Source organism: Salvelinus fontinalis, chromosome 5 (assembly GCF_029448725.1).
Source record: "Salvelinus fontinalis isolate EN_2023a chromosome 5, ASM2944872v1, whole genome shotgun sequence".
Classification (NCBI taxonomy): domain Eukaryota; kingdom Metazoa; phylum Chordata; class Actinopteri; order Salmoniformes; family Salmonidae; genus Salvelinus; species Salvelinus fontinalis.
Window position 1 is genome coordinate 10,122,113 of NC_074669.1, and position 26,629 is coordinate 10,148,741.

At 42.8% G+C, this 26,629-nt stretch overlaps 1 protein-coding gene across 6 annotated transcripts in view; it reads left to right on the forward strand.

Annotated features, from left to right (window-relative positions):
- Positions 1-26,629, forward strand: part of LOC129855080 (receptor-type tyrosine-protein phosphatase zeta-like) — a 119,367-nt gene that overhangs the window by 36,461 nt on the left and 56,277 nt on the right. For 5 of the 6 annotated variants that reach the window (XM_055922373.1, XM_055922374.1, XM_055922377.1 and 2 more), the window contains exon 2: positions 14,108-14,188. In XM_055922373.1, coding sequence (XP_055778348.1) covers positions 14,108-14,188 — 81 coding nt within the window. Of the gene's footprint in view, positions 1-14,107; positions 14,189-16,964; positions 17,392-26,629 lie in introns of those variants that run through there. The other variant, XM_055922378.1, reaches the window with a different exon arrangement.

The following is a 26,629-nucleotide window of genomic DNA, read 5'->3' on the forward strand; positions in this document are numbered from 1 at the left end:
ATATTCTCTTAGGTCTGAGTATTTGTCACAGTGTAATAGGAAATGCAGCTCTGTCTCTACCTCTCCCCTGGAGCAGAGTGAGCACAGCCTGACCTCTCTGGGCAGCCAGGTTTGTCTGTGACGACCGGTCTCTATAGCCAGACTGTCCTCTCTGGGCAGCCAGGTTTGTCTGTGACGACCAGTCTCTATAGCCAGACTGTCCTCTCTGGGCAGCCAGGTTTGTCTGTGACGACCGGTCTCTATAGCCAGACTGTGCTCACTGAGTCTGTACCTAGTCAGTGTTTTCCTCAGTTTTCTATCAGTCACAGTGGTCAGATAGTCTGCTACCATGTACTGTCTGTTTAGAGCCAAATAGCATTGAAGTTTACTTTGATTTGTTGTGGTGTCTTTCCAATAGGTGATATCATTTTATTCTTGTTTTGTGATGATTTGGTTGGGCCAGATTTTCTGAGTGCTGTCCTGAGGCTCTATGGGGTTGGTTTGGGTTTGTGAACTGAGCCTCAGAACCAGCTGGCTGAGGGGACTCTTCTCGGGTTTCATCTCTTGACATTGTAGAGCTGTGTGATGGAATGTTTTGGGGTCACTTGTTTTTAGATGGTTGTAAAATTTGATGGCTCTTTTTTCTATACGAATGAGGAGGCGGTATTGGCCCAATTCTGCTCTAAATGCGTTATTTGTAGTTTGTCTTTGCACTTGCAATACAGTCTTGCACAACTCTGCATGCAGTATTTCAATTGGATGTTTGTCCCATTTGGTGAATTCATTATTAGAGAGTGGACCCCATACTTCACTGCCATATAGAGCAATTGGTTCTATAACCGATTGGAAAATGTTGAGCCAGATTCTAATTGGAATTTCGATTTTGATGTTCCTTTTAATGGCATAGAATGCTCTTCTTGCTTTGTCTCTCAGCTCATTCACAGCCATGTGAAAGCTACCTGTGTTGCTGATATTTAGTCCTAGATATGTGTAGTTTTTGGTGTGTTCTAATAGAACTGTGTCCAAATGGAATTTATATTTGTCGTCCTGATTTCCAGACCTTTTTTGGAATATCATTATATATATTTTTTTTTATGTTAACGGTCAGAGCCCAGGTCTGACAGAACCTGTGAAGAAGATCTAGGTGCTGCTGTAACCCTCTTTAGTGGGAGACAGCAGCACCAGGTCATCTGCGTACAGCAGACACTTGATTTCAGTGTTGTGTAGGGTGATACCAGGTGCTGCCGATTCTTCTAATGTTTTTGCCAATTCATTAATGTAGATGTTAAATAGTGTTGGACTTATTGGGCAGCCCTGTTTCACTCCCCGCCCCTGAGAGAAGAAGTCTGTTTGCTTGTTGCCAATTTTAACCTCACATTTATTTTTAGTGTACATTGATTTAATAACATATGTTAATGTTTGTTCTTAGGGTGTGTTTGTATTGCTTCAGTGTTTCACTGTATTGAAGGTGTATATTTTTGTTGTCTGGTTCTCTGTGTTTTTGATTAGATATATTTCTCAATGACTTTCTTAGATTTTTGCAATCATTATCAAACCATTTTTCATGTTATGTTATTTCTGGTTTGCTCTTATGCTTCTTTAGATTAGCCAATGAGGCTAATTTGTCAAATTATAAAGTTTATGTTCCAAATGGCCAAATTTACACCTTCGTTGCTGTAGGAGAATGTTAAGGCTAAAAGGTTGTCCAGGAGAGATTGTATTTTTTGGCTACTAATTGCTTTTTGGTAGATGTCTGTACTGTTTGCACTCCATCTATAGGCCTGTTTAGTACCATGTCATTTATTGGGCCGTGATGCTTCATGGTTGGGTTCTGCTCTTCTCAGATACACTGTGATTTTACTGTGGTCTGAGAGAGTCGGCTGACTGTGAAGGCTCTGAGAGACTCTGGGTTTAAGTCGGTGAGGAAGTAGTCTACAGTGCTGCTACCAAGGGATGAGCTTTAGGTGTACCTACCAAAAGAGTCCCCTCTCAGCCTGCCATTGACTATGTACAGACCCAGTGTTCGACAGAGCTTTAGGAGCTGTACTCCGTTTTTGTTTTTCACTTTGTCATAGTTGTTTCTGTGGGGGTATGTGGGGAGGGAAAGGTTGTTGCTTCCTGGTAGGTGTTTATCCCCATGACTGTTAATAGTGTCTAGTTCTTCTGCTGTTCTAGCATTCAGGTCTCCACAGACCAGTACGTTGCCTTGGGCCTGAAAGTGACTAATCTCCCCCTCTAGAATGGAGAAACTCTCTTCATTGAAGTAGGGTGATTCTGAGGGAGGAATGTATGTGGCACAGAGGAAGACGTTTTTATCTGTCAATATAGGCTCCTTGTTGATTTTTAACCAGATAAAGACTTCTCCTGTTTTGATCAATTCGATTGAATTAATTAGTTCAGATTTATACCATATTAGCATTCCCCCTGAGTCTCTGCCCTGTTTGATTCCTTTTAATTTAGTGGATGGTATGATTATCTCCCTATAACCTAGTGGACAGCCAGTGGAAACATCACCTCTGCACCATGTTTCCTGTAGTACTACAATATCAACATCATCAATTTCTTTCAGGAAGTCTGGGTTTCTGCTCTTTAGCCCAAAAGCAGAGGACTTCAATCATTGTAAATTCCAACATGCAACGTAAAAAGATTTCATAACTTTTTTCCCTTTACCTTCAAAATGAGACAAACACTCACAATCCAACAAGAACTATTAAAATAGGATTTTTCAATTGAAGTAAACTCTTATTTTGCAAATGTGATTTGTTTATCATTTAAGATAGAATTCGTGTCATGCCACTTGGGTGGATGTAGTGTGAGGATGGTGGAGTTCTTGTGCTCATCTTACCATGACCCTCGGCCTATCACATGTGAGCATAGTAGACTCAGCATTTGTTTAATGTCACTAATTTGGTTGGTGGGGGCTGGGCCAGTTGCTCCTCTCACAGCCTGTGCGTAGCTCTGCCTGCTGGGCTGTGGCTCCTCCAAGTGTGGGTCTGCGGTGGGGTCAGGGTGGTGGGAAGCCTCATCTGGGTGGCTCTGAAGCTGGGCTGGGGTGGTCTGTGCTGAGCTGGCTGTGGTGGGCATTGAGGTTGGTGGTGCTGTGGTCTTGGCTGGGGGGTCCAGGGTGCTGGTCCGGGGTGTTGTCTCGGTGATCTCGGTGGGGTGGAGATTACTCCGTTGTTCCTTGGTGGAGAGTTCGGGCTGCGGTTTAAAGCGACGTCCTTGAGAGTCTTGGCAAGGATGGGGACTGTCTCCCTGTACAGGTGAACATGGTCATAGAGACAGTCCAGATCGAGGGTGGGATGGTGGGCCAGGTGTACATTGGGTCGCAGGCCGCAGTCCGGCGAGAGGCTGGCGTTTATTCTTTGGATAAAGAAGGGTGGAAGTCCTTCCTCTGTAGAAGGGTTGACGCCACGATTCTTGAGTTGGGGAAGATTGCGGAGGCCTTCTCAATCACTCCCTGTAGTGAAGTCGCCACCCTCTCATGCTGAGTACGCAGGTCGTTGCTCAAACTACCCATTTGAGTCCATCAACAGGACAATGTCAGCCAGTGTTTCCTCTGGTCTGGAGGGGGCAGAGGGGGGGCTGGAGGGTGTTGGAGCTGGGGTGTGGCTGGTCTGTGCCGCTGTCAGTGGGAGGCTGTTCTGTGGGTTGGGGAGGAGGGGTGCAGCAGGCAGGGCTGGGGAAGCCTGGCTGGTTGAGGTGGGTCCTCTGCTGTGTGAGGGCAGGTCATAGAGCTGCTCCTGCAGCCTGTCCTCTGTTCTCTTTCTCTCCTGCAGCTCCTCTCTTAGTGTGGTCAGCTCCTTATTGCTGCTCTGCCTGTCTTTTTGGAGCTCTCTGACCTCCTTTATTAGATCAGCCAGCTCTCTCTTGAGTCCGTCTCTCTCTTGCTGAACCTTTTTCAGCTGTGTTGCAAGGCTGCTGTCCTGCTCTGTCCTCACCTTGGTTAGGAGCTCCTCTATGGTGTGGTTGTCTGGTTGCTGCTTGCTCACGCTCTCCCTGAGCAGGACCACTTCCCCCTCCAGTTTGGTGAACTCATCCCTCATGGCAGCCATGGTGGTGAGGAGGGCCTGAGCCTGCTCTGCACTGAGGGGGTCGCTCTCCTCCTGGGGCGTGTCCTCCACTATGCTGGGAAGAGAGGTGCTGGATGTGCCTTTTTGGGTGGGGATAGTAGGGGTAAGGGTGTTGCTGGTGGAGTTTGTCTTGTGGGAGGGCATGTCACTGGTGGTGTCCTTCTCTCTCTCCGCTCTCTCCTTAATGGTCTGAAAGTCTGTTTCAAACAGCCTAATGTTACCTTGCACCATAACAGTCCCAGTCTTGTAGAGGTTGATTGTTATCATGGTGCTGTCAGGGTCATCTGTCTCTATGATTTTCAGCTTCCACCCATTACAGATTCCCTCTTTCTTTATGGATGGGTAGTGAGAGCAGACTGCTGAGCGCCATGAATTTGGCTGGTCAGTGAGGAAGATGAGATTACTCACATCAACGTTTTTGTAGAGGTCTGCAAAAAGGGTTTCTGGCCTCCCCTTTAGTAGTGTCTGTTTAAAAGCTTTCCTCGTTGTGTCATTTTTGGCCTCTGGAGGGTAGAGAATGGACTCAGCGCTGAGGGGGAGTGGGGACATGGTGCCTGTGGGCTCCTCTACTATTGCTGGTGCTGCTCTGTTCCGCTGCCCCGTTGCCATAGCAACTGATTTGTTTGTCTGCTGCTGTTGCTAGTTAGCGCTAATTTAATTCAAAAACAAGCAAAAAGAGTGACAAATCTTCACACAAAAAAACAGAAGATATGTTTAAAGTTAGTCCGTGCTCCTTTTTGGTTTACTCACTCAGTGTGGTCGTTTGATGAAGTTGTATTAACTCCCCTTGCTAGGTTTGTTCTAGCTCGTTTCTTCTGGCTAGCTTGTTAGTCTGCTGGCTAGGTCTTTGTTGTGTAGCTAGCTAGCTAGCTAGAGTCAACTTCTTAACCTCTTGGCGAACAGATCCCTTTAGCGGGATCATTTTCATCAACATCCGCTGAATTGCAGAGCGCCAAATTCAAATTAAATTACTAAAAATATTTAATTTCATGAAATCACAAGTGCAATATACCAAAACACTGCTTAGCTTGTTGTTAATCCACCTGTTGTATCAGATTTTGAAAATAACTTTTACAGCGAAAGCAAACCAAGCGTTTGTGTGAGGACATCGATCAGTAGACAAAACATTACAAACAGCTAGCAGCAAAGTAGCTTGGTCACGAAAGTCAGAAAAGCAATAAAATTAATCGCTTACCTTTGATGATCTTCGGATGTTTGCACTCACGAGACTCCCAGTTACACAATAAATGTTCGTTTTGTTTGATAAAGATTATTTTTATATCCAAAAACCTCCATTTAGTTGGCGCGTTTTGTTGAGTAATCCACAGGCTCGTGCAGGTTATGACGGGCAGACAAATTCCAAATAGTATCCGTAAAGTTGGTAGAAACATGTCAAACCTTTTTTATAATCAATCCTCAGGTTATTTTTAACATAAATAATCAATAATATTTCAACCGTACGGTAAACTATTCAATACAAGAGAGAAAGAAAATGTTGAGCTACCACTGTCGCGCATGAACTAATCGAAGGACATCTGGCAGTCCACTGACGCGATGTGATAAATTTCACTAATTTTTCAGAATTAAAGCTTGAAACTATGTCTAAAGACTGTTCACACCCTGTGGAAGCCATAGGAAAAGGAATCTGGTTGATATCCCTTTAAATGGAGGAAAGGCAGGCAATGGAACAGGGATTTTTCAAAATAAGAGGCACTTCCTGGTTGGATTTCCTGCAAAATCAGGCTTTCGCCTGCAAAATCAGAGCTGTTATACTCACAGACAATATTTTGACAGAGTGTTTTCTATCCTAGTCTGCCAATTTATATGCATATTCTAGCATCTGGGCCTGAGAAATAGGCCGTTTACTTTTTACGTTATTTTTCCAAACATAAAAATACTGCCCCCTAGCTTCAAAGTTACTTTTTTTTCTATTCTGAATTAATAGAGTTGTTGTTCATGTTGAGCATGAGCCTCTCTCTCTCTTTCTCCTCTCCCGTGTGTGTGTCTCTCTCTCTCTCCTCTCCCCGTGTGTGTCTCTTTCTCTCTGTGTGTGTCTCTTTCTCTCTGTGTGTGTCTCTTTCTCTCTGTGTGTGTCTCTTTCTCTCTGTGTGTGTCTCTTTCTCTCTGTGTGTGTCTCTCTCTCTCTCTTCTCCCTGTGTGTGTGTCTCTCTCTCGCTCTGTCTCTCTCTTTTCTCTGTGTCTCTCTCTCTGTGTGTGTGTCTCTCTTTCTCTGTGTCTTTCTCTTGCTCCCTCTCTGTGTGTGTCTCTCTCTCTGTGTATGTCTCTCTCTCCTCTCTCTGTGTGTGTCTCTCTCTCTGTCTTTGTGTGTGTGTGTGTCTCTCTCTCTGTCTTTGTGTGTGTGTGTCTCTCTCTCTCTCTCTCTCTCTCTCTCTCTCTCTCTCTCTCTCTGTGTATGTCTCTCTCTGTGTGTGTCTCTCTCTCTCTTTGTGTGTTTCTCTCTCTCTCTCTTTCTGTGTGTGTGTCTCTCTCTCTGTGTGTGTCTCTCTCTCTGTGTGTGTCTCTCTCACGCTCTCTGTGTGTGTGTCTCTCTCTCTAGGTCTCTCTCTGTCCTCTCTCTGTGTGTCTCTCTCTCTCACTATGTGTCTCTCTCTCTGTGTATGTCTATCTCTGTGTGTGTGTCTCTCTCTTTCTGTCTCTCTGTCTCTCTGTCTCTCTGTCTCTCTGTCTCTCTGTCTCTCTGTCTCTCTGTCTCTGTCTCTCTCTCTCTCTCTGTGTGTTAGGCTACCTGCCTGTCTGGGAGTGTAGCTATCAGTTACTTGGCACGGACCTCTTGTTATAGCTACAGTACCAGTCAAAAGTTTGAACATACCTACTCAACACAACTGATTGGCTCAAACACATTAAGAAGGAAAGAAATTCCACAAATGAACTTTTAACAAGGCACTCCTTGTTAATTGGAATGCATTCCAGGTGATTACCTCATGAAGCTGGTTGAATGGCAAGAGTCTGCGAAGCTGTCAAGGCAAAGGGTGGCTACTTTGAAGAATCTCAAATATAAAATACGTTTTGATTTGTTTAACACTTTTTTTTACTACATGATTCCATATGTGTTATTGCATAGTTTTGATGTCTTCACTGTTATTTTACAATGTAGAAAATAGTAAAAATATAGAAAAACCTGTAGATGAGATGTAGCACTGTACAAGTAATTTAAAATAGATCCTTTTTACATCGTTGAGTATTTTCTCACAATGCATTTTTGAAAGATACTCAATGTTTGTCTAGCCAATTGTACTTTTCATCCATAACAGCCACAAATGGAGGCATTGCGCCACAATCACCCAAGATTGTCAGTGTAAGAAAGCTTACCTGTTCCCTTTCAGTCACAGATGCACCAGTGATCCTTAAAAAGGAAAGGTAATGCCATTCGTCATGGTCAAGGACAATCACCAGACAAAGCAAGTGTAAGACGAGCCAGACTGTAATCCTCTATTGAAAGGAAATAGGGAGATGAATGGTGCACTTGACTGCACACACACGCGCAAACACAACACCGCCAAATGTACAACACACACACGCACACATATGGTGTCAAGCAGACGTGCATGCACACACACACACACACACACACACACACACACACACACACACACACACACACACACACACACACACACACACACACACACACACACACACACACACACATTGTGTAATAGAATCGTACCTATTGAACGAACTGGTGCTGGAAATGGACAGGTGTTTCATGTCAAAGCAATTGTTTACACACTCTATAGTCCATTTCCCCCTGAAGAGTTGGTCCATAATTTAGCAGGTTCCTTTCTCGTTTATTCAGAGTGAGAGAAAGAGATGTAGAGAGAGGGAGAGAGGGAGCTCAGTAGTTGTAGTAGGAGATGGACATAGTAAGATCCACAACTACTGAGCTCCGTATGTCCAACCGGGGGGGTGGGGGAATACAGCGACATGAATTGGCTGATTTGCGTCCCAGTAGTGGAAAACATAATTGCTGGCTAGCATTCCTTTCTGTATAGTCTGTGTCAGAAGGTCAGCGAGACAGAGACACTGGGGATGTATCTCAATGGTCATAACATGCATCCTGTCCTTGTACCCGTTCCCTCATCCGCACTGAACTTTAAGAATAAGACAGGTGAAAGAATAGGACAGGTAAAAGAATCAAATCAAATCAAATTTTATTAGTCACATACACATGGTTAGCAGATGTTAATGCGAGTGTAGCGAAATGCTTGTGCTTCTAGTTCCGACAATGCAGTAATAACAACAAGTAATCTAACCTAACAATTCCACAACTACTACCTTATACACGCAAGTGTAAAGGGATAAAGAATATGTACATAAAGATATATGAATGAGTGATGGTACAGAACGGCATAGGCAAGATGCAGTAGATGGTATAGAGTACGGTATATACAAATGAGATTAGTACTGTAGGGTATGTAAACATAAAGTGGCATAGTTTAAAGTGGCTAGTGGTACATGTATTACATAAAGATGGCAAGATGCAGTAGATGATATAGAGTACAGTATATACATATACATATGAGATGGGTAATGTAGGGTATGTAAACATTATATTAGGTGGCATTGTTTTACATTTTTACATAATTTCCATCAATTCCCATTTTTAAAGTGGCTGGAGTTGAGTCAGTATGTTGGCAGCGGCCGCTAAATGTTAGTGGTGGCTGTTTAACAGTCTGATGGCCTTGAGATAGAAGCTGTTTTTCAGTCTCTCGGTCCCTGCTTTGATGCACCTGTACTGACCTCGCCTTCTGGATGATAGCGGGGTGAACAGGCAGTGGCTTGGGTGGTTGTTGTCCTTGATGATCTTTATGGCCTTTCTGTGACATCGGGTGGTGTAGGTGTCCTGGAGGGCAGGTAGTTTGCCCCCGGTGATGCGTTCTGCAGACCTCACTACCCTCTGGAGAGCCTTACGGTTGTGGGCGGAGCAGTTGCCGTACCAGGCGGTGATACAGCCCGACAGGATGCTCTCGATTGTGCATCTGTAGAAGTTTGTGAGTGCTTTTGGTGACAAGCCGAATTTCTTCAGCCTCCTGAGGTTGAAGAGGCGCTGCTGCGCCTTCTTCACAACGCTGTCTGTGTGGGTGGACCAATTCAGTTTGTCCGTGATGTGTACACCGAGGAACTTAAAACTTTCCACCTTCTCCACTACTGACCCGTCGATGTGGATAGGGGGGTGCTCCCTCTGCTGTTTCCTGAAGTCCACAATCATCTCCTTTGTTTTGTTGACGTTGAGTGTGAGGTTATTTTCCTGACACCACACTCCGAGGGCCCTCACCTCCTCCCTGTAGGCCGTCTCGTCGTTGTTGGTAATCAAGCCTACCACTGTAGTGTCGTCCGCAAACTTGATGATTGAGTTGGAGGCGTGCATGGCCACGCAGTCGTGGGTGAACAGGGAGTACAGGAGAGGGCTCAGAACGCACCCTTGTGGGGCCCCAGTGTTGAGGATCAGCGGGGTGGAGATGTTGTTACCTACCCTCACCACCTGGGGGCGGCCCGTCAGGAAGTCCAGGACCCAGTTGCAAAGGGCGGGGTCGAGACCCAGGGTCTCGAGCTTGATGACGAGTTTGGAGGGTACTATGGTGTTAAATGCTGAGCTGTAGTCGATGAACAGCATTCTCACATAGGTATTCCTCTTGTCCAGATGGGTTAGGGCAGTGTGCAGTGTGGTTGCGATTGCGTCGTCTGTGGACCTATTGGGTCGGTAAGCAAATTGGAGTGGGTCTAGGGTGTCCGGTAGGGTGGAGGTGATATGGTCCTTGACTAGTCTCTCAAAGCACTTCATGATGACGGAAGTGAGTGCTACGGGGCGGTAGTCGTTTAGCTCAGTTACCTTAGCTTTCTTGGGAACAGGAACAATGGTGGCCCTCTTGAAGCATGTGGGAACAGCAGACTGGGATAAGGATTGATTGAATATGTCCGTAAACACACCAGCCAGCTGGTCTGCGCATGCTCTGAGGACGCGGCTGGGAATGCCGTCTGGGCCTGCAGCCTTGCGAGGGTTAACACGTTTAAATGTTTTACTCACCTCGGCTGCAGTGAAGGAGAGCCCGCAGGTTTTGGTAGCGGGCCGTGTCAGTGGCACTGTATTGTCCTCAAAGCGGGCAAAAAAGTTATTTAGCCTGTCTGGGAGCAAGACATCCTGGTCCGCGACGGGGCTGGTTTTCTTTTTGTAATCCGTGATAGACTGTAGACCCTGCCACATACCTCTTGAGTCTGAGCTGTTGAATTGCGATTCTATTTTGTCTCTGTACTGGGACTTAGCCTGTTTGATAGCCTTGCGGAGAGAATAGCTACACTGTGTGTATTCGGTCATGTTTCCGGTCACCTTGCCCTGGTTAAAAGTAGTGGTTCGCGCTTTCAGTTTCACGCGAATGCTGCCGTCAATCCACGGTTTCTGGTTTGGGAATGTTTTAATCGTTGCTGTGGGTACGACATCGTCAATGCACTTCCTAATGAACTCGCTCACCGAATCAGCATATTCTTCAATGTTGTTGTTGGACGCAATGCGGAACATATTCCAATCCGTGTGATCGAAGCAGTCTTGAAGCGTGGAATCAGATTGGTCGGACCAGCGTTGAACAGACCTGAGCGCGGGAGCTTGTTGTTTTAGTTTCTGTTTGTAGGCTGGAATCAACAAGATGGAGTCGTGGTCAGCTTTTCCGAAAGGAGGGCGGGGGAGGGCCTTATATGCCTCGCGGAAGTTAGTATAACAATGATCCAGGGTTTTACCAGCCCTGGTAGCACAATCGATATGCTGATAGAATTTAGGGAGTTTTGTTTTTAGATTAGCCTTGTTAAAATCCCCAGCAAAGATGAATGCAGCCTCAGGGTGTGTGGTTTCCAGTTTACAAAGAGTCAGATAGAGTTCGTTCAGGGCCATCGATGTGTCTGCTTGGGGGGGAATATATACGGCTGTGATTATGATCGAAGAGAATTCCCTTGGTAGATAATGCGGTCGACATTTGATTGTGAGGAGTTCTAGATCAGGTGAACAGAATGACTTGAGTTCCTGTGTGTTGTTATGATGATCACACCACGTCTCGTTAATCATGAGGCATACCCCCCCGCCCCTCTTCTTACCAGAAAGATGTTTTTTTCTGTCGGTGCGATGCGTGAAGAAACCAGCTGGCTGCACCGACTCCGTTAGCGTCTCTTGAGTTAGCCATGTTTCCGTGAAGCAGAGCACGTTGCAATCCCTGATGTCTCTCTGGAATGTTACCCGTGCTCGGATTTCATCAACCTTATTGTCAAGAGACTGGACATTGGCGAGTAGTATGCTAGGGAGTGGAGCGCGATGTGCCCGTCTCCGAAGCATGACCAGGAGACCGCTACGTTTGCCCCTTTTACGGCGTCGCGTAGGGTCGCCGGCTGGGATCAGATCCATTGTATTGGGTGGAAGGCAAAACACTGGATCCGTTTCGGGAGTCATATTCCTGGTAGGAACGATGGTTAGTTGACGTTAATCGTATATTCAGTAGTTCCTCCCGACTGTATGTAATGAAACCTAAGATCACCTGGGGTACCAATGTAAGAAATAACACATAAAAAAACAAAATACTGCATATTTTCCAAGGAACGCGAAGCGAGGCGGCCATCTCGGTCGGCGCCGGAAGTTAGGACATGTTGCCTCCTGAGTGTTAAAGAATAGCACAAGAATAGGATAGGTACAATAATTGAGCAGGTGAAATAATAGGACAGGTAAAAGAATAGGACATGTTGCTTCCCGAATGGCGCAGTGGTCTGTGCCACTAGAGATTCTGGGTTCGAGTCCAGGCTCTGTCGCAGCTGACCGGGAGACCAATGGGGCGGAGCACAATTGGCCCAGCGTCGTCCTGGTTAGTGCACGCTGACACAGTAGCCAGGTGTACGGTGTTTCCTCCTAGAGGCTGGCTTCTGGGTTAATTGGGCATTTGAGTCAAGCAGCAGTGCGGCTTGGCAGGGTCGTGTTTCGGGTGACGCCCGGCTCTCAAACCTTCGCCTCTCCTGAGTCCACACAGGAGTTGCAGCGATGAGAGAAGACTGTAACTACCAATTGGATATCATGAAATTGGAGAGAAAAAGGGAGAAAAAAATAAAGAATAGGACGTGTAAAATAATATGAAAAGTTGGGATAAGCCAAATATCTTAGATATCTTGCTGATCTTATATCTCTCAGATCAGCAAGGGAGAGGAAGATGGGAAGCCATGGTAGTGATATCCCTGTGTTGGAAAGAAAACACTTTGGTTTAAGGCCAACACGACCCTTGGCTGACCACGGTGTTAAACAGGCATGGACAACTGAGGTCCAACAATGTGAGGAAGACCACCAGATAGAGCTGAATATGAAGAGTATGAGAAAAGAAAAGAGAGCTATTTATTACTTTATTCTACCTTCCTAGGTAATTATTATTTTATTTTATAACCGTTTGCACCTTTTGGATGATATCCTCAATGATCACTTTTTAAATCAAGAGTTACTGTATGATACTTTGGGAAGATTATGAGTGAAGGAGACTTTTGCTTGGTCATAAACCACACATTTCTGTCCTGCGAGAGGGACAGCTTGTTTCTGGTACTCGGAGACATATAATCCCGTATTAGATTGACAATATATCCCAGCCAAACATGAAAATAGTCAAACACAGCATGAGGCCTCCTCTTTATCTTCATCCAACTAGAGTCAGATCAGGCCAAGACTTTGTCATGGTTTAAGACCCTTTTCAGACTATTGTGCTGACCCCAACCGTGCTATGTCTTTTTTTACATAGGCGTTTCGAGTACTGAGTGCATTTTGAAAGGTACACTTTGGGATTTTGGCAATAAGGCCCTATATCTACTTCCCCAGAGTCAGATGCTAGCAGGTACCCATAGATTTTCAGTCATTGTGCTAATGCTAGTTAGCATTGGCTCACTATAGTACCTCTAACTTTCTTCATACTGGACACAGAGACATAAACATAAACATCAGTCCATCTGATTCTGGGGGAAAATCACGAAGTATCACTAAGTGAATTTGTTTGTCATATAGGAAAACAAGTTCATTTTATCCCATAGATGACAATATTTTGTAGATGCTAAAGCATGGAGGAATGCATTTTTTAAGGTTGATTATGGTTGCAAAAGGTGAAGCAGGTAATCCACCCTCTTTTCTAGTCAGTTGGTCTGGTTTTGATCAGCAACATTCACAGTGATGTTACAGAACATTGGGTGCTGTTTCAGTCGCTCCGGGAAAGGGGTCACTACCTGACTTCCCTGCGTTTTGGAAACATTTGGAGTTATTAACGCTGCAGGAGAACGTTTGGTGTATTTGGTTTCCCTATGCTTTAGTGAGCAGTTGCTTTGTGCTAGCTATGCTAATGAGGCATTTTGGTTCTGACAGACTGTAACTCTTCCATAATAACCTGGCAGTGTGGCCCTGAGAGCTCTGGCTCCAATTCATTACCCAGACATGACTAGTAGGGCATCATAATGATACACTATCACCTCCTAATCATTCTGCAGCACTAGTTCAAATGACAGTGAAAAGCAGGGATTATTATGTCTGGTGATGTGTGTGGTTTTTAGAGACACGTGAACAAACACACATGGATGTACTCCACAGACGTCCCCCAGAGTGCATTATGTTAATAGTCTGTGTGCTGTAGATCTGAGTCTTACTCATTATTCCCAAACTGGAGGAAATTTCTTCAGAAGGAAAACATAACCGACCGTTTTATTGTACAAGCTCAGAGAGCGTTTCTTTTGCTGAGATTTTCTCAATGTTGCACTATCCATAATGGCTTATTTGCAATATTGTAATGTGTAATAACAAATTGTTTGTTTTTCCAATGATCTTTTGGAATGAGTGTATCATGAGGTTGATCCCTCAAAGGAATATGGATGTCTTTCAATTCTCAAATAAAACCAGACCAACTCAGGAGGATTGAGAGGCTGTGTGAACGTATGATAATTCTGATTCCATGATAATAATTATGCCTGATTTAATGAAATTACATTTTTGGTCATAGAGGCCTTAAACAGAGCTGTTTTTGAGAAAGAGTTGATTTCTGTTGCAGCTGGACCTGTGCAAGGATACGGACACCGGGCCCAGGCCGCCCAGCGCAAATTCGCTGATGACATCGACTGGTCCTATGCGGGTGAGTGTGGAGTGGACCACGAGTTTGGTTTAATTTTCAATGTCTCTCTCAATGGGATACATTAGAATAAATACAAGATATAGAGCAAATGTATCTTTAGTCGCTCTGTGTTTCATAATTTTCCTTCAATTCGCAAGAGGCTGAATGTATCTCACTGGAAAAAGCATCAGAGCAAGCGAAACAGAGCCCTTCTGTATGTGTATGCCATCTATCTGATGCTGTCTGGTCCAAAATAGTATGACGTTGTTGCCGCCCGCAGCATTAACTGCAAAGGAAGCCAGCAACCATTTGGCCTCCCTTGATAAATGTTTTTAATAATAATAATACCCAATCAGCATTGAGCTAAACTGAGTGAGCTCAACTGTGAATGGTCCTGGCTAGGGCTTGTTATGGTGACCATATTACCGCCACACCGGCGATCACGAGTCATGACCGCAGTTAAATTCCTTGTGACCATTTAGTCACGGTAACTAGGCTTCTCCAACCTCTGAAGCTGCTGATGGTCATTAGTAGCCTACCAAACTTGCTATTCTGGCTGGTACTCAGCACTCTATTGTCACTCGAATCACTCTGTAATCAAAAATCGAATGTAATACTTCATGAGAGCCAGTGGTGTAAAAATACTTGAAAGTACTACTTAAGTAGTGTTTTGGGGGTATCTGTACTTTACTATTTATATTTTTGACAACTTTTACTTCACTACATTCCTAAAGAAAATAATTTAGTTTTTACTCCATACATTTTCCCTTACACACAAAAGTACTCATTACATTTTGAATGCTTAGCAGGACAGGAAAATGGTCCACTTCACATAGTTATCAGGAGAATATCCCTACCTCTGATCACAAATGCTTTCTTTGTAAATTATGTCTGAGTATGTCTTGTGTGCCCCGGCTATCTGTAAATTAACAAAAACAAGGTAATTGTGCCGTCTTTTTTTTAAATGATTTATACTTTTACTTTTGATACTTAAGTATATTTAAAACCAAGTACTTTGACTTTTACTCGAGTCGTTTTCTATTAAGGTATCTTTACTTTTACTCAAGTATGACAATTGGGTACTTTTTCCACCACTTATGAGAGTGCTTCAGCCGTCCCGTTCTGTGAGCTTGTATGACCTACCACTTCACGGCTGAGACGTTGCTGCTCCTAGACGTTTCATCTTCACAATAACAGCACTTACAGTTGACCGAGGCAGCTCTAGCAGGGCATAAATGTTACGAACTGACTTGTTGGAAAGGTGGCATTCTATGACGGTGCCACATTGAAAGTCACTGAGCTCTTCAGTATGGACCAGTCTACTGACAATGTTTGTCTATGGAGATTGCATGGCTGTGTGCTCGAATCCTCCAATTTGAAGGGGTGTCCACATATACAAAAAATATCTGAGAGAGCCATGTGAGTGAGAGGTGCTTCGGAGCACTGCAAATGGCAACCGGAAGAAGGGAATTATAATTATTATATTCAGTCCAAGGGCACAACGGCCACATTAGCCGCAAAAGGCATAGATTTTGGGGGGGGGCATTATGGCCACACCAAGGGGGATGCCACCGGGAAATTCGAGAAATCCTGGTGAGAATATTATCATGTGCTTGTCAAATTGTGAATGAGAGACTGATGAAGTGTGCAGCCTGCACAAGAAACAAAGCAGAGCTCATGCCTTTCATGCAACTTTTTTCAAATCATTATTAGAGTTGCATCATGGAGCCTTCGAATGTATTAAAAATCCAAACATAAGAAAAAGGAGGCATAAAATATATAGCCCAACATTTTTATCACAACTAAAGTTACATTAATAACTCTAAATTAAGCATATAGGAGTACCTGTTTCTTTGTTAACCACTCAACACAGAATAGCTGCATGTGCGCACACCCTAAGAAATCGTTTGGAGAAAATAGAATTTTTATTTTATTCAGCTATGTGTATTCTTCATACTATAAAATAATATAATGCCACAGAATTTTAAGAAAATCTTGTCTGCTAAATGAACTAGTGTAGCCCATAGCCATATGGCATAGCGAGATCAGGGCCTAACAACTCAGATTATGCTATTCTGTTCTTCTGAAATAGACTACATTTTCTTCATAATATGTTTCTTTAGACCTAAAATAAATAATGGCTTTATTGTGATGGTGTAGGCTATATTAAATTGATTTATTATTTAAAAAATTATGTAGATTTTCCAAAGGTCTGCATCAGTGGTTTGTAGGCTATACAGTTGAAGTCGGAAGTTTACATACACCTTAGCCAAATAATATTTAAACTCCGTTTTTCACAATTCCTGACATTTAATCCAAGTAAAAATTATCTGTCTTAGGTCAGTTAGGATCACGACTTTATTTTAAGAATGTTAAATGTCAGAATAACAGAAGAGAGAATGATTAATTTCAGCTTTTATTTATTTCATCACATTCCCAGTGGGTCAGAAGTTTACATACACTCAATTAGTATTTGGTAGCATTGCCTTTAAATTGTTTAAAACCTGTTAGGGGCTATAGGGGGCGTTTTGGAAAAACTGGAAAATATGTGCAAATTTTCAAACGGCCTCCTAATATATTTTTGCTCTTACAATGTGCATATTGTTAATACTATTGGATAGAAAAGAGTCTATAGTTTCTAAAACCGTTTTAATTTTTTCTCTGAGTGGAACACAAGTCCTTTGGCAGCACTTTCCCCGACCAGGAAGTAAAATGCAAGATGTTTATGCTCGCTTCAACGCTCTGCCTATACATGGTCATGCCACCTATGACCCTAAACACACCTCGTACGCCTTCCTCTGGGTGTCAAGAGGACGTCAGAAGAGAAATCTTGCGTTTATCTTGTTCTGACGTGAAATAAGACCTATTTCTTTGGCGTGACCGTCAATTTCAGGAAGTCAGAAGCGCGCGACTTGGGAGAGATATCATGTTTTGTTTTGCTGCCGTTTCTGATGTGAACTATCTCCAGCTCGGATTTGATTTGATAAATGAGACCATGTCATCGTAATGTATGTTTTTTCAATATAGTTTAATCAGATTATTTGAATTTTTTCGGGAGTTTTGCCGTGTTCCGTAATGTTTCCTTTGTTTACGTTGGAGAGATCCATGCCACTAGACTAGTACCCCTGCTAAATGAAGATGGAAAGTTGCCATTCTGAATGGATTGAACGACTCTTCTGGACTAAGGACAACTTGATCAACATTCTGATGAAAGATCAGCCAAAGTAAGACCAAATTTATAATGTTATTTCATATATCTGTCGTGCATGTCAACTGGTCGCGCGCGCCCAAGTGTGTCTGTCTGGCGTGGCTATGCTAATTTAGCGCTACATTTAGTTTTCGATGTAAAACATTTCATAAATCGGAACTATTGTCTGGAATCACAAGAATCCTGTTTTTCAATTGCTGCACAGTATGTATTTCTCCGAAATGTTTTATGAGGAGTAATTAGGTATTTGATGTTGGTGTCTGTAAATGTTATGGCTACTTTCGGTGCAATTTTTGAGTGTAGCTGAAATGTAATTTATGATTTATACCATAAATATGCACATTTAAAAAAAAAAAAACATATGCTATACAATAAATATGTTATCAGACTGTCATCTTAGGAAGTTGTTTCTTGGTTAGTGGCTATATATATCTTAATTTGGTCGAATTTGTGATAGCTGCTGATGGAGTAAAAAACTGATGGAGTAAGAAAAGTGGTGTCTTTTGCTAAGGTGGTTAGCTAATAGATTTACATATTTTGTCTTCCCTGTAAAACATTTTAAAAATCGGACATGTTGGCTAGATTCACAAGATGTCTGCCTTTCATATGCTGTATTGGACTTGTTAATGTGTGAAAGTTAAATATTTAAAAAAAATGTATTTTTTGAATTTGCCGCTAGCGGCACCCCTATCCTAGAGAGGTTTTCGGGTAGCCTTCCACAAGCTTCCCACAATAAGTTTGTTGAATTTTGGCCCATTCCTCCTGACATGGCTGGTGTAACTGAGTCAGGTTTGTAGGCCTCCTTGCTCGCACACACTTTTTCAGTACTACCCACACATTTTCTATAGGATTGAGGTCAGGGCTTGAAGCTAGGCCTTGAAATACATCCACAGGTGCACCTCCAATTTACTCAAATTATGTCAATTAGCCTATCAGAAGCTTCTAAAGCCATGACATAATTATCTGGAATTTTCCAAGCTGTTTAAAGGCACAGTAAACTTAGTGTATGTAAACTTCTGACCCACTGGAATTGTGATACAGTGAAATAATCTGTCTGTAAACAGTTGTTGGAAAAATGACTTGTGTCATGCAAGTAGATGTCCTAACCGACTTGCCAAAACCATAGTTTGTTAACAAGAAATTTGTGGAGTGGTTGAAAAACTAGTTTTAATGACTCCAACCTAAGTGTATGTAAACTTCCGACTTCAACTGTATATCTCGAAGCCAGGAGATGCTAATCGTGTTTATGTTAATTTGTGAAAGTTATTTGCTTGACAGTCACCGGCTGACAAAATGTCATGACCGCCACAGACCTATGTAATACCAAAAAGCATTTGGAGTGTTACCCTGTAGATTGGATGGGTTCCTTGTTTTCTATCCCTGTTCGCTCCTCTCCCTGTAGGTTTTACAGATGCTCCCAACCCCGTAGCTGCAACCCTTCTAATTTAGTGTACCACGGGCGCACAACCCATGTGGAATTCCTGGGGTCCGGCAACATTTGGAACGGCCAATCTGCAGCCAACAAGGCTAATGCCAGTTTTCAACTTCCTTCAAACTTCACGCAGAGACATGAAATGGTATCACTGAGATGTCAAGAAAGCAGAGCAATGCCTTATTATGGGCAGACCTCTTACCGTTTTAGTAGCCAATGAGTTTAAATGTGTTGACCATGATAGCTTGCTATCTAGGGTGACACCCAGCAGTTTAGTCTCTTCAACATGTTCAATAGATAGATTGTAGATTGCTAGATTATGGAGACGTAATTTATAGATCGGCAAGTAAGGGTGCTCTCGTGCGGCTAGATGTTCTTTATCATTTGGCCATCAGCTTTGCCACCAATGCTCCTTATAGGACACATTACTGCACTCTATACTCTTCGGTAAACTGGTCATCTCTGTATACCTGCTTATTTATAAAACCCTCTTAGACTTCACTCCCCTGTATCTGAGATATCTACTGCAGCCCTCATCCTCCACATACAACACCCGTTCTGCCAGTCACATTCTGTTAAAGGTCCCCAAAGCACACACATCCCTGGGTCGCTCCTCTTTTCAGTTCACTGCAGCTAGCGACTGGAACGAGCTGCAACAAACACTCAAACTGGACAGTTTTATCTCAATCTCTTGATTCAAAGACTCAATCATACACACTCTTACTGCCAGTTGTGGCTGCTTTACGTGATGTATTGTTGTCTCTACCTTCTTGCCCTTTGTGCTGTTGTCTGTGCCCAATAATGTTTGTACCATGTTTTGTGCTGCTACCATGTTGCACTGCTGACATGTTGTGTTGCTGCCATGTTGTTGTCATGTTGTGTTGTCATGTGTTGCTGCCATGCTATGTTGTTGTCTTATGTCTCTCTTTTTTTCCCTTTTAATTCAAAAAAAATGTATTACAAAAAACACAAGGAAGTGGAAACATTAAAGTATTAGAACATGAAGGACAAACAATACAGCATCAAGACACTATCAAACATGTATCAGTCTTTCCGCAACAGAGCCATCCTTATGTGTGAGGGTGCGTGTGCATGATAGTGATATAAAATGTCATAGTTTCCTTTTTCATGATCACAATCTTGTGAAACCCGAACCCTCCCAGATCCCCCCATAGTTCCCCAATAGCTGTCCCTCAACCATTCGAGACCCCTCCCACAGTCGTCCCCCCCCCCGAAAAAAAACTAAACAAATAAATCCATTCTCCACCCCCAAAAACCCCTCAATGCACCAACAACCAAGAGAATGAACTAATGAGAAAAAAGAAGAAAACAGCAAACAATGCACTTTTTTTAATTTTTTTATAATACTTTTAAAACAAAGGACAGCAATGCCAACTGTATATGTTTGTGTGCATGTCTGGCACTATTACATGTATGTGTGTGTTCTTGGGTCTCTCTTTATGTAGTGTTGTCTCTGTTGTGGTGTTGTGTGTTTTTGTCGTATAATTTTATTTAATTTATTTTTAATCCCAGCCCCCGTCCCCGCAGGAGGCCTTTTGCCATTTGGTAGGCCGTCATTGTAAATAAGAATGTGTTCTTAACTGACTTGCCGAGTTAAATAAAAAAATTAAATCCATAAAGACACATTATTCAATAATAGATCCAGATAAGGTGTAGGGTTGAGCGAGGCATTTTTCCCCAAAATGATGCTATCAGTTTGAGATATTTAGCACCAGACTATTGCTAGTTACCCATTCGAAAACTGACTGGAGATCTATGTTAAGGGTGTCAGTTATTTATTTTACTGTTACAGCCGACGTGTAAACTGTTGAGTCGTCAGTGTGTATGGATACACAGTCTTTAATAAAGGTCAGTCAAAGGTCATTAGTAAAACACAGAAAACAATAATGGTCCAAGCCGGCTACCCTGCGGTGCATCACACCGAATTTGTATAAGAGAGGCTTCCATTAAAGAAAACCCTTTGTGTTCTATTGGATAGGTAACTGTCCATCCATGATATGGCAGAGGATGTTAATCCGTAACATCAATGTTTTTCACTTAATATGTTATGATCAATGACATTAAAAGTTGCACTCAAGTCTAACAAAACAGCTCTCACAAATCTTCTTATCAATTTCTTTCAGCCAATCATTAGTCATTTGTGTCAGTCCCAAGCATGTTGAGAGTCTGAATATCTGTTGTTAATTTGTTCTGCAATTTCATTAAGCTTTTTTGCAGACAATAACTGACACATGCCATATTCAAATGGTGTTGTACACATTAGCTTAACTTCTCTAGGGTAGGGGGCAGCATTCGGAATTTTGGATGAAATGCATGCCCAAATTAAACTGCCTGCTTCTCGGTTCCAGAAGATATGATGTTCATATAACTGGTAGATTTGGATAGAAAACACTCTAAAGTTTCCAAAACTGTTAAAATAGTGTCTGTGAGTATAAAATAACTGATTTGGCAGGTGAAAACCTGAGAAAAATCCATTCAGGAAGTAGTTTTTGTTTTGTAGTTTTCTATTCAATGCCATTACAGTATCCATTGACTTAGGACTCAAATTGCAGTTTCAATGCCTTCCACTAGATGTCAACAGTCTTTAGAAATTGTTTCAGGCTTGTATTCTGAAAAATGAAGAAGTAAGAGCAGTCTGAATGAGTGGACCGTAAAGTGTCACAGAGCTTTTTCATGCGCGAGACCGAGAGAGTGCATTTCTTGTTTACCTTTTAAATTGACAACGTTATTGTCCGGTTGAAATATTATTGATTATGTAGGCTAAAAACAACCTGAGGTTTGAATATAAACATCGTTTGACATGTTTCTATGAACTTTACGGATACAATTTGGATTTTTTTGTCTCCCTGTTTTGAGTGGATTTGAGCCTGTGGATTACTGAAGAAAACGTGAACAAAACTGAGGTTTTTGGATATAAAGAGACTTTATCGAACAAAAGGAACATTTATCAAGTAAATGAATGTCTGCTGACTGCAACCATATGAAGATCATCAAAGGTAAGGGATTCATTTTATCTCTATTTCTGACTTGTGTAACTGTTCTACTTGGCTGGTTACTGTTTGTAATGATTTGTCTAGTGGGCTATGTTCTCAAATAATCGTAAGGTATGCTTTCGCCGTAAAGCATTTTTTAAATCTGACACCGTGGTTGGATTCACAAGAAGTTCATCTTTAAACCTATGTAAAATATGTTTTGTTTTCGGAATTTTTATAATGAGTATTTCTGTATTTGAATTTGGCGCCCAGCAGTTTCACTGGCTGTTGAAGAGGTGGGACGCTAACGTCTCACGTACCCAAGAGAGGTTAAGACATGTAGCTAGCTAGCTAGGTAAACAATGAACCTAGCTAGGTAAACAACGTGTAAGATCACACACGTCATGTAACATTAGCTACAGAGCCAGCCAGCTAACATTAGCTAGTTAAACAACAATGAACATAGTGCCAAATCATGGCGTTACTACGCTGCATGATGTTGCTGGAAGCTAACCAAACAGATTCAATGTTAGCTAGCTAACATTAGGCTCTAACTAGAAAAGCAAAAAGCTCTGGGATACAAATAATATCCGCTATGGAGCCAGTCAGCTAGCAGTACACTTTAGCTTGAAATGAAACCACTTTGTCAATCAGAAACGTGTTAAAATCTGAAAATGTAGCTAGCAAATGCTAGATATTCCTACCTGTATACATAATCATGCATGATGGACGCGTCTCCCTGTCACGGATGCCATGCCACGGCTTCCCTTAGTTTGAAGATATAATCCGGAGACAGGTGTTTTCGCCATCTCTTTAGCTACCATACTCTAATTCCATTGATTTAAAAAATAAATACAAAAAATGTACAAATTCAAATGGCTCTCCTGTGAAATTGTGACTTGCGACATATGCCTAGTTTCCTGAAACTGGTCACAAATAAGTAAATGATATCAATGAGAGAATTGTCAGATTAACTGATAACTAAAATAGCAGTGCAGAAGGCACTCTTTTGCTAAGTGCTCGAGGAAGTCTAAAGGTTTTGCTCGCCTGAGGTAGAGTACCTCATGATAAGCTGTAGACAACACTATTTACCAAGACAGTTTTCATCTATATTTTTCGTAGCTGTCTATTTACCACCACAAACCGATGCTGGCACTAAGATTGCACTCAACGAGCTGTATAAGACCAAAAAAAAAAAAAGAGAATGCTCACCCAGAAGCAGCACTCCTAGTGGCCAGGGACTTTAATGCAGAATAACTTGAATCCATTTTACCTCATTTCTACCAGCATGTTACATGTGCAACCAGTGGAAAAAAAACTGAAGACCACCTTTACTCCACACACAGAAATGGGTACAAAGCGATGTTCTGGGATTCATCGGCTGGCATTGAGGAATATACCACATCACTCAACGGCTTCATCAATAAGTGCATTGATGACATCGTCCCCACAGTGACCGTACGTACATATCCCAACCAGAAGCCATGGATTACAGGCAACATCCACGCTGAGCTAAAGACTAGAGCTGCAGCTTTCAAGGAGCGAGACACTCATACGGATGCTTACAAGAAATCCCGCAACGACCTCCGACGAGCCATCAAACAGACAAACCGACAATACAGGATTAAGATAGAATCCTACTACCCCGGCTCTGACGCAAACGATCACGGATTACAAAGGGAAACACAGCCGCAAGCTGCCCCGTGATGCAAACCTACCAGACACGCTAAATGCCTTCTGTGCTCGCTTCGAGGCAAGCAAAGCTGAGCCATGCATGAGAGGACTAGCTGTTCCAGATGACTATGTGATCACGCTCCTCTTAGCCGATGTGAGTAAGACCTTTAAACAAGTTAACATTGGCGGATTACCAGGATAAGTACTCAGAGCATGCACTGACCAGCTGGCAAGTGTCTTCACTGACATTTTCAACCTCTCCCTGATCCAGTCTGTAAAATCTACATGTTTCAAGTAGACCACCATAGTCCCTGTAGCCAAGAACGCCAAGTTCACCTGCCTAAATGACTATGACTATTGACTAAATGACTATACTATAGCACTCACGTCTGTAGTCATGAAATGTATTGAAAGGCTGGTCATGGCTCACAACACCCTCATTCCAGACCCACTCCAATTTGCATACCACCCCAACAGATCCACAGCTGACGCAATCTGTATTCCACTCCTCACTTGCCTCTCCCACCTGGACAAGAGGAACACCTATGTGAGAATGCTGTTCATTATCTACAGCTCAGCTTTCAAACCATAGTGCTGAACGCTACAAATATTAAATAGTAAAGCTTTAAACCTTTCACTAAAAGCTTCACTCATACATAAATTATACTTAAACCCAAAATGGTTCTCCAGTAGATTAAGAAAGGCTCATAATTTGTTCAAAAATTGCCTTTTTGTCTTTATACAGATTACAACTTCTCATTTCCGAATAATTGAAAATAAAATGTTGTTTAAAGTATCGCCCTTTCTTAAACAAGCCATACAAAGCTGGTTACAATCAGTTTTATCCTCCAGAAAAGACAGAACAAATGTTATGGTTAAACTGAAATATACTGAATAATAAAAAAAACATTATTTATGAGCAAAATGTTTTAAAATATAATTATATTATGAATAGAAACGGAGGAGTTATGTCACATATGCAGTTATCGAAAATATATGGGAATATTTGCTCAATCCAAATTTACAACCAACTGATTGCAGCACTTCCACAAACATGGAGGAGGCAAGTGGAGAAGGGAGAAGGTAGGGAACTTGTTTGCCTGCGATATATTAAAGATACAAATTGGCTGAAAGCAACTGGCATAAATAGAAAAATATACCAGTTTCATTTGAGGATAAAAATGTTGACAGCTGCGCCATACAGGTTGCAAAATAAATGGGAGTTTTTCGATGTACTGATTCCATGGCATATGGTACATGAACTGATACAAAGAACTACACTTGATTCAACACTTAGTTTTTCAATTTAAATTATTATATAAAATTCTTCCCACCAACAGAATGTTATATACACTGCTCCAAAAAATAAAGGGAACACTTAAACAACACAATGTAACTCCAAGTCAATCACACTTCTGTGAAATCAAACTGTCCATTTAGGAAGCAACACTGATTGACAATACATTTCACATGCTGTTGTGCAAATGGAATAGACAAAAGGTGGAAATTATAGGCAATTAGCAAGACACCTCCCAAAACAGGAGTGATTCTGCAGGTGGTGACCACAGACCACTTCTCAGTTCCTATGCTTCCTGGCTGATGTTTTGGTCACTTTTGAATGCTGGCGGTGCTTTCACTCTAGTGGTAGCATGAGACGGAGTCTACAACCCACACAAGTGGCTCAGGTAGTGCAGCTCATCCAGGATGGCACATCAATGCGAGCTGTGGCAAGAAGGTTTGCTGTGTCTGTCAGCGTAGTGTCCAGAGCATGGAGGCGCTACCAGGAAACAGGCCAGTACATCAGGAGACGTGGAGGAGGCCGTAGGAGGGCAACAACCCAGCAGCAGGACCGCTACCTCTGCCTTAGTGCAAGGAGGTGCACTGCCAGAGCCCTGCAAAATGACCTCCAGCAGGCCACAAATGTGCATGTGTCTGCTCAAACGGTCAGAAACAGACTCCATGAGGGTGGTATGAGGGCCTGACGTCCACAGTTGGGGGTTGTGCTTACAGCCCAACACCGTGCAGGACGTTTGGCATTTGCCAGAGAACACCAAGATTGGCAAATTCGCCACTGGCGCCCTGTGCTCTTCACAGATGAAAGCAGGTTCACACTGAGCACATGAGCACATGTGACAGACGTGACAGAGTCTGGAGACGCCGTGGAGAACGTTCTGCTGCCTGCAACATCCTCCAGCATGACCGGTTTGGCGATGGGTCAGTCAAGGTGTGGGGTGGCATTTCTTTGTGGGGCCGCACAGCCCTCCATGTGCTCGCCAGAGGTAGCCTGACTGCCATTAGGTACCGAGATGAGATCCTCAGACCCCTTGTGAGACCATATGCTGACACATGCACATTTGTGGCCTGCTGGAGGTCATTTTGCAGGGCTCTGGCAGTGCACCTCCTTGCACTAAGGCGGAGGTAGCGGTCCTGCTGCTGGGTTGTTGCCCTCCTACGGCCTCCTCCACGTCTCCTGATGTACTGGCCTGTCTCCTGGTAGCGCCTGCATGCTCTGGACACTACGCTGACAGATACAGCAAACCTTTTTGCCACAGTTCGCATTGATGTGCCGTCCTGGATGAACTGCACTACCTGAGCCACTTGTGTGGGTTGTAGACTCCGTCTCATGCTACCACTAGAGTGAGAGCACCGCCAGCATTCAAAAGTGACCAAAAAATCAGCCAGGAAGCATAGGAACTGAGAAGTGGTCTGTGGTCACCACCTGCAGAATCACTCCTGTTTTGGGGGGTGTCTTGCTAATTGCCTATAATTTCCACCTTTTGTCTATTCCATTTGCACAACAGCATGTGAAATTTATTGTCAATCAGTGTTGCTTCCTAAGTGGACAGTTTGATTTCACAGAAGTGTGATTGACTTGGAGTTACATTGTGTTGTTTAAGTGTTCCCTTTATTTTTTTGAGCAGTGTATATGGGGCATACAACAATCTCAGCTCTGTAGATTTTGTTGCGAAGAGACAGAATCAATAGATAATTTATTCTGGTATTGCCCCTATGTAGCTTGTTTCTGGTCACAGGTCCGGGAATGGTTAAAAAAAATCACAACATGCACTTAAAATTAACCTTACAAATAGTAGTGTTGGGCGATCTGGAAAGCCATAGTTAGTCAATAAATAATATAATAATACTTGTAGGAAAGG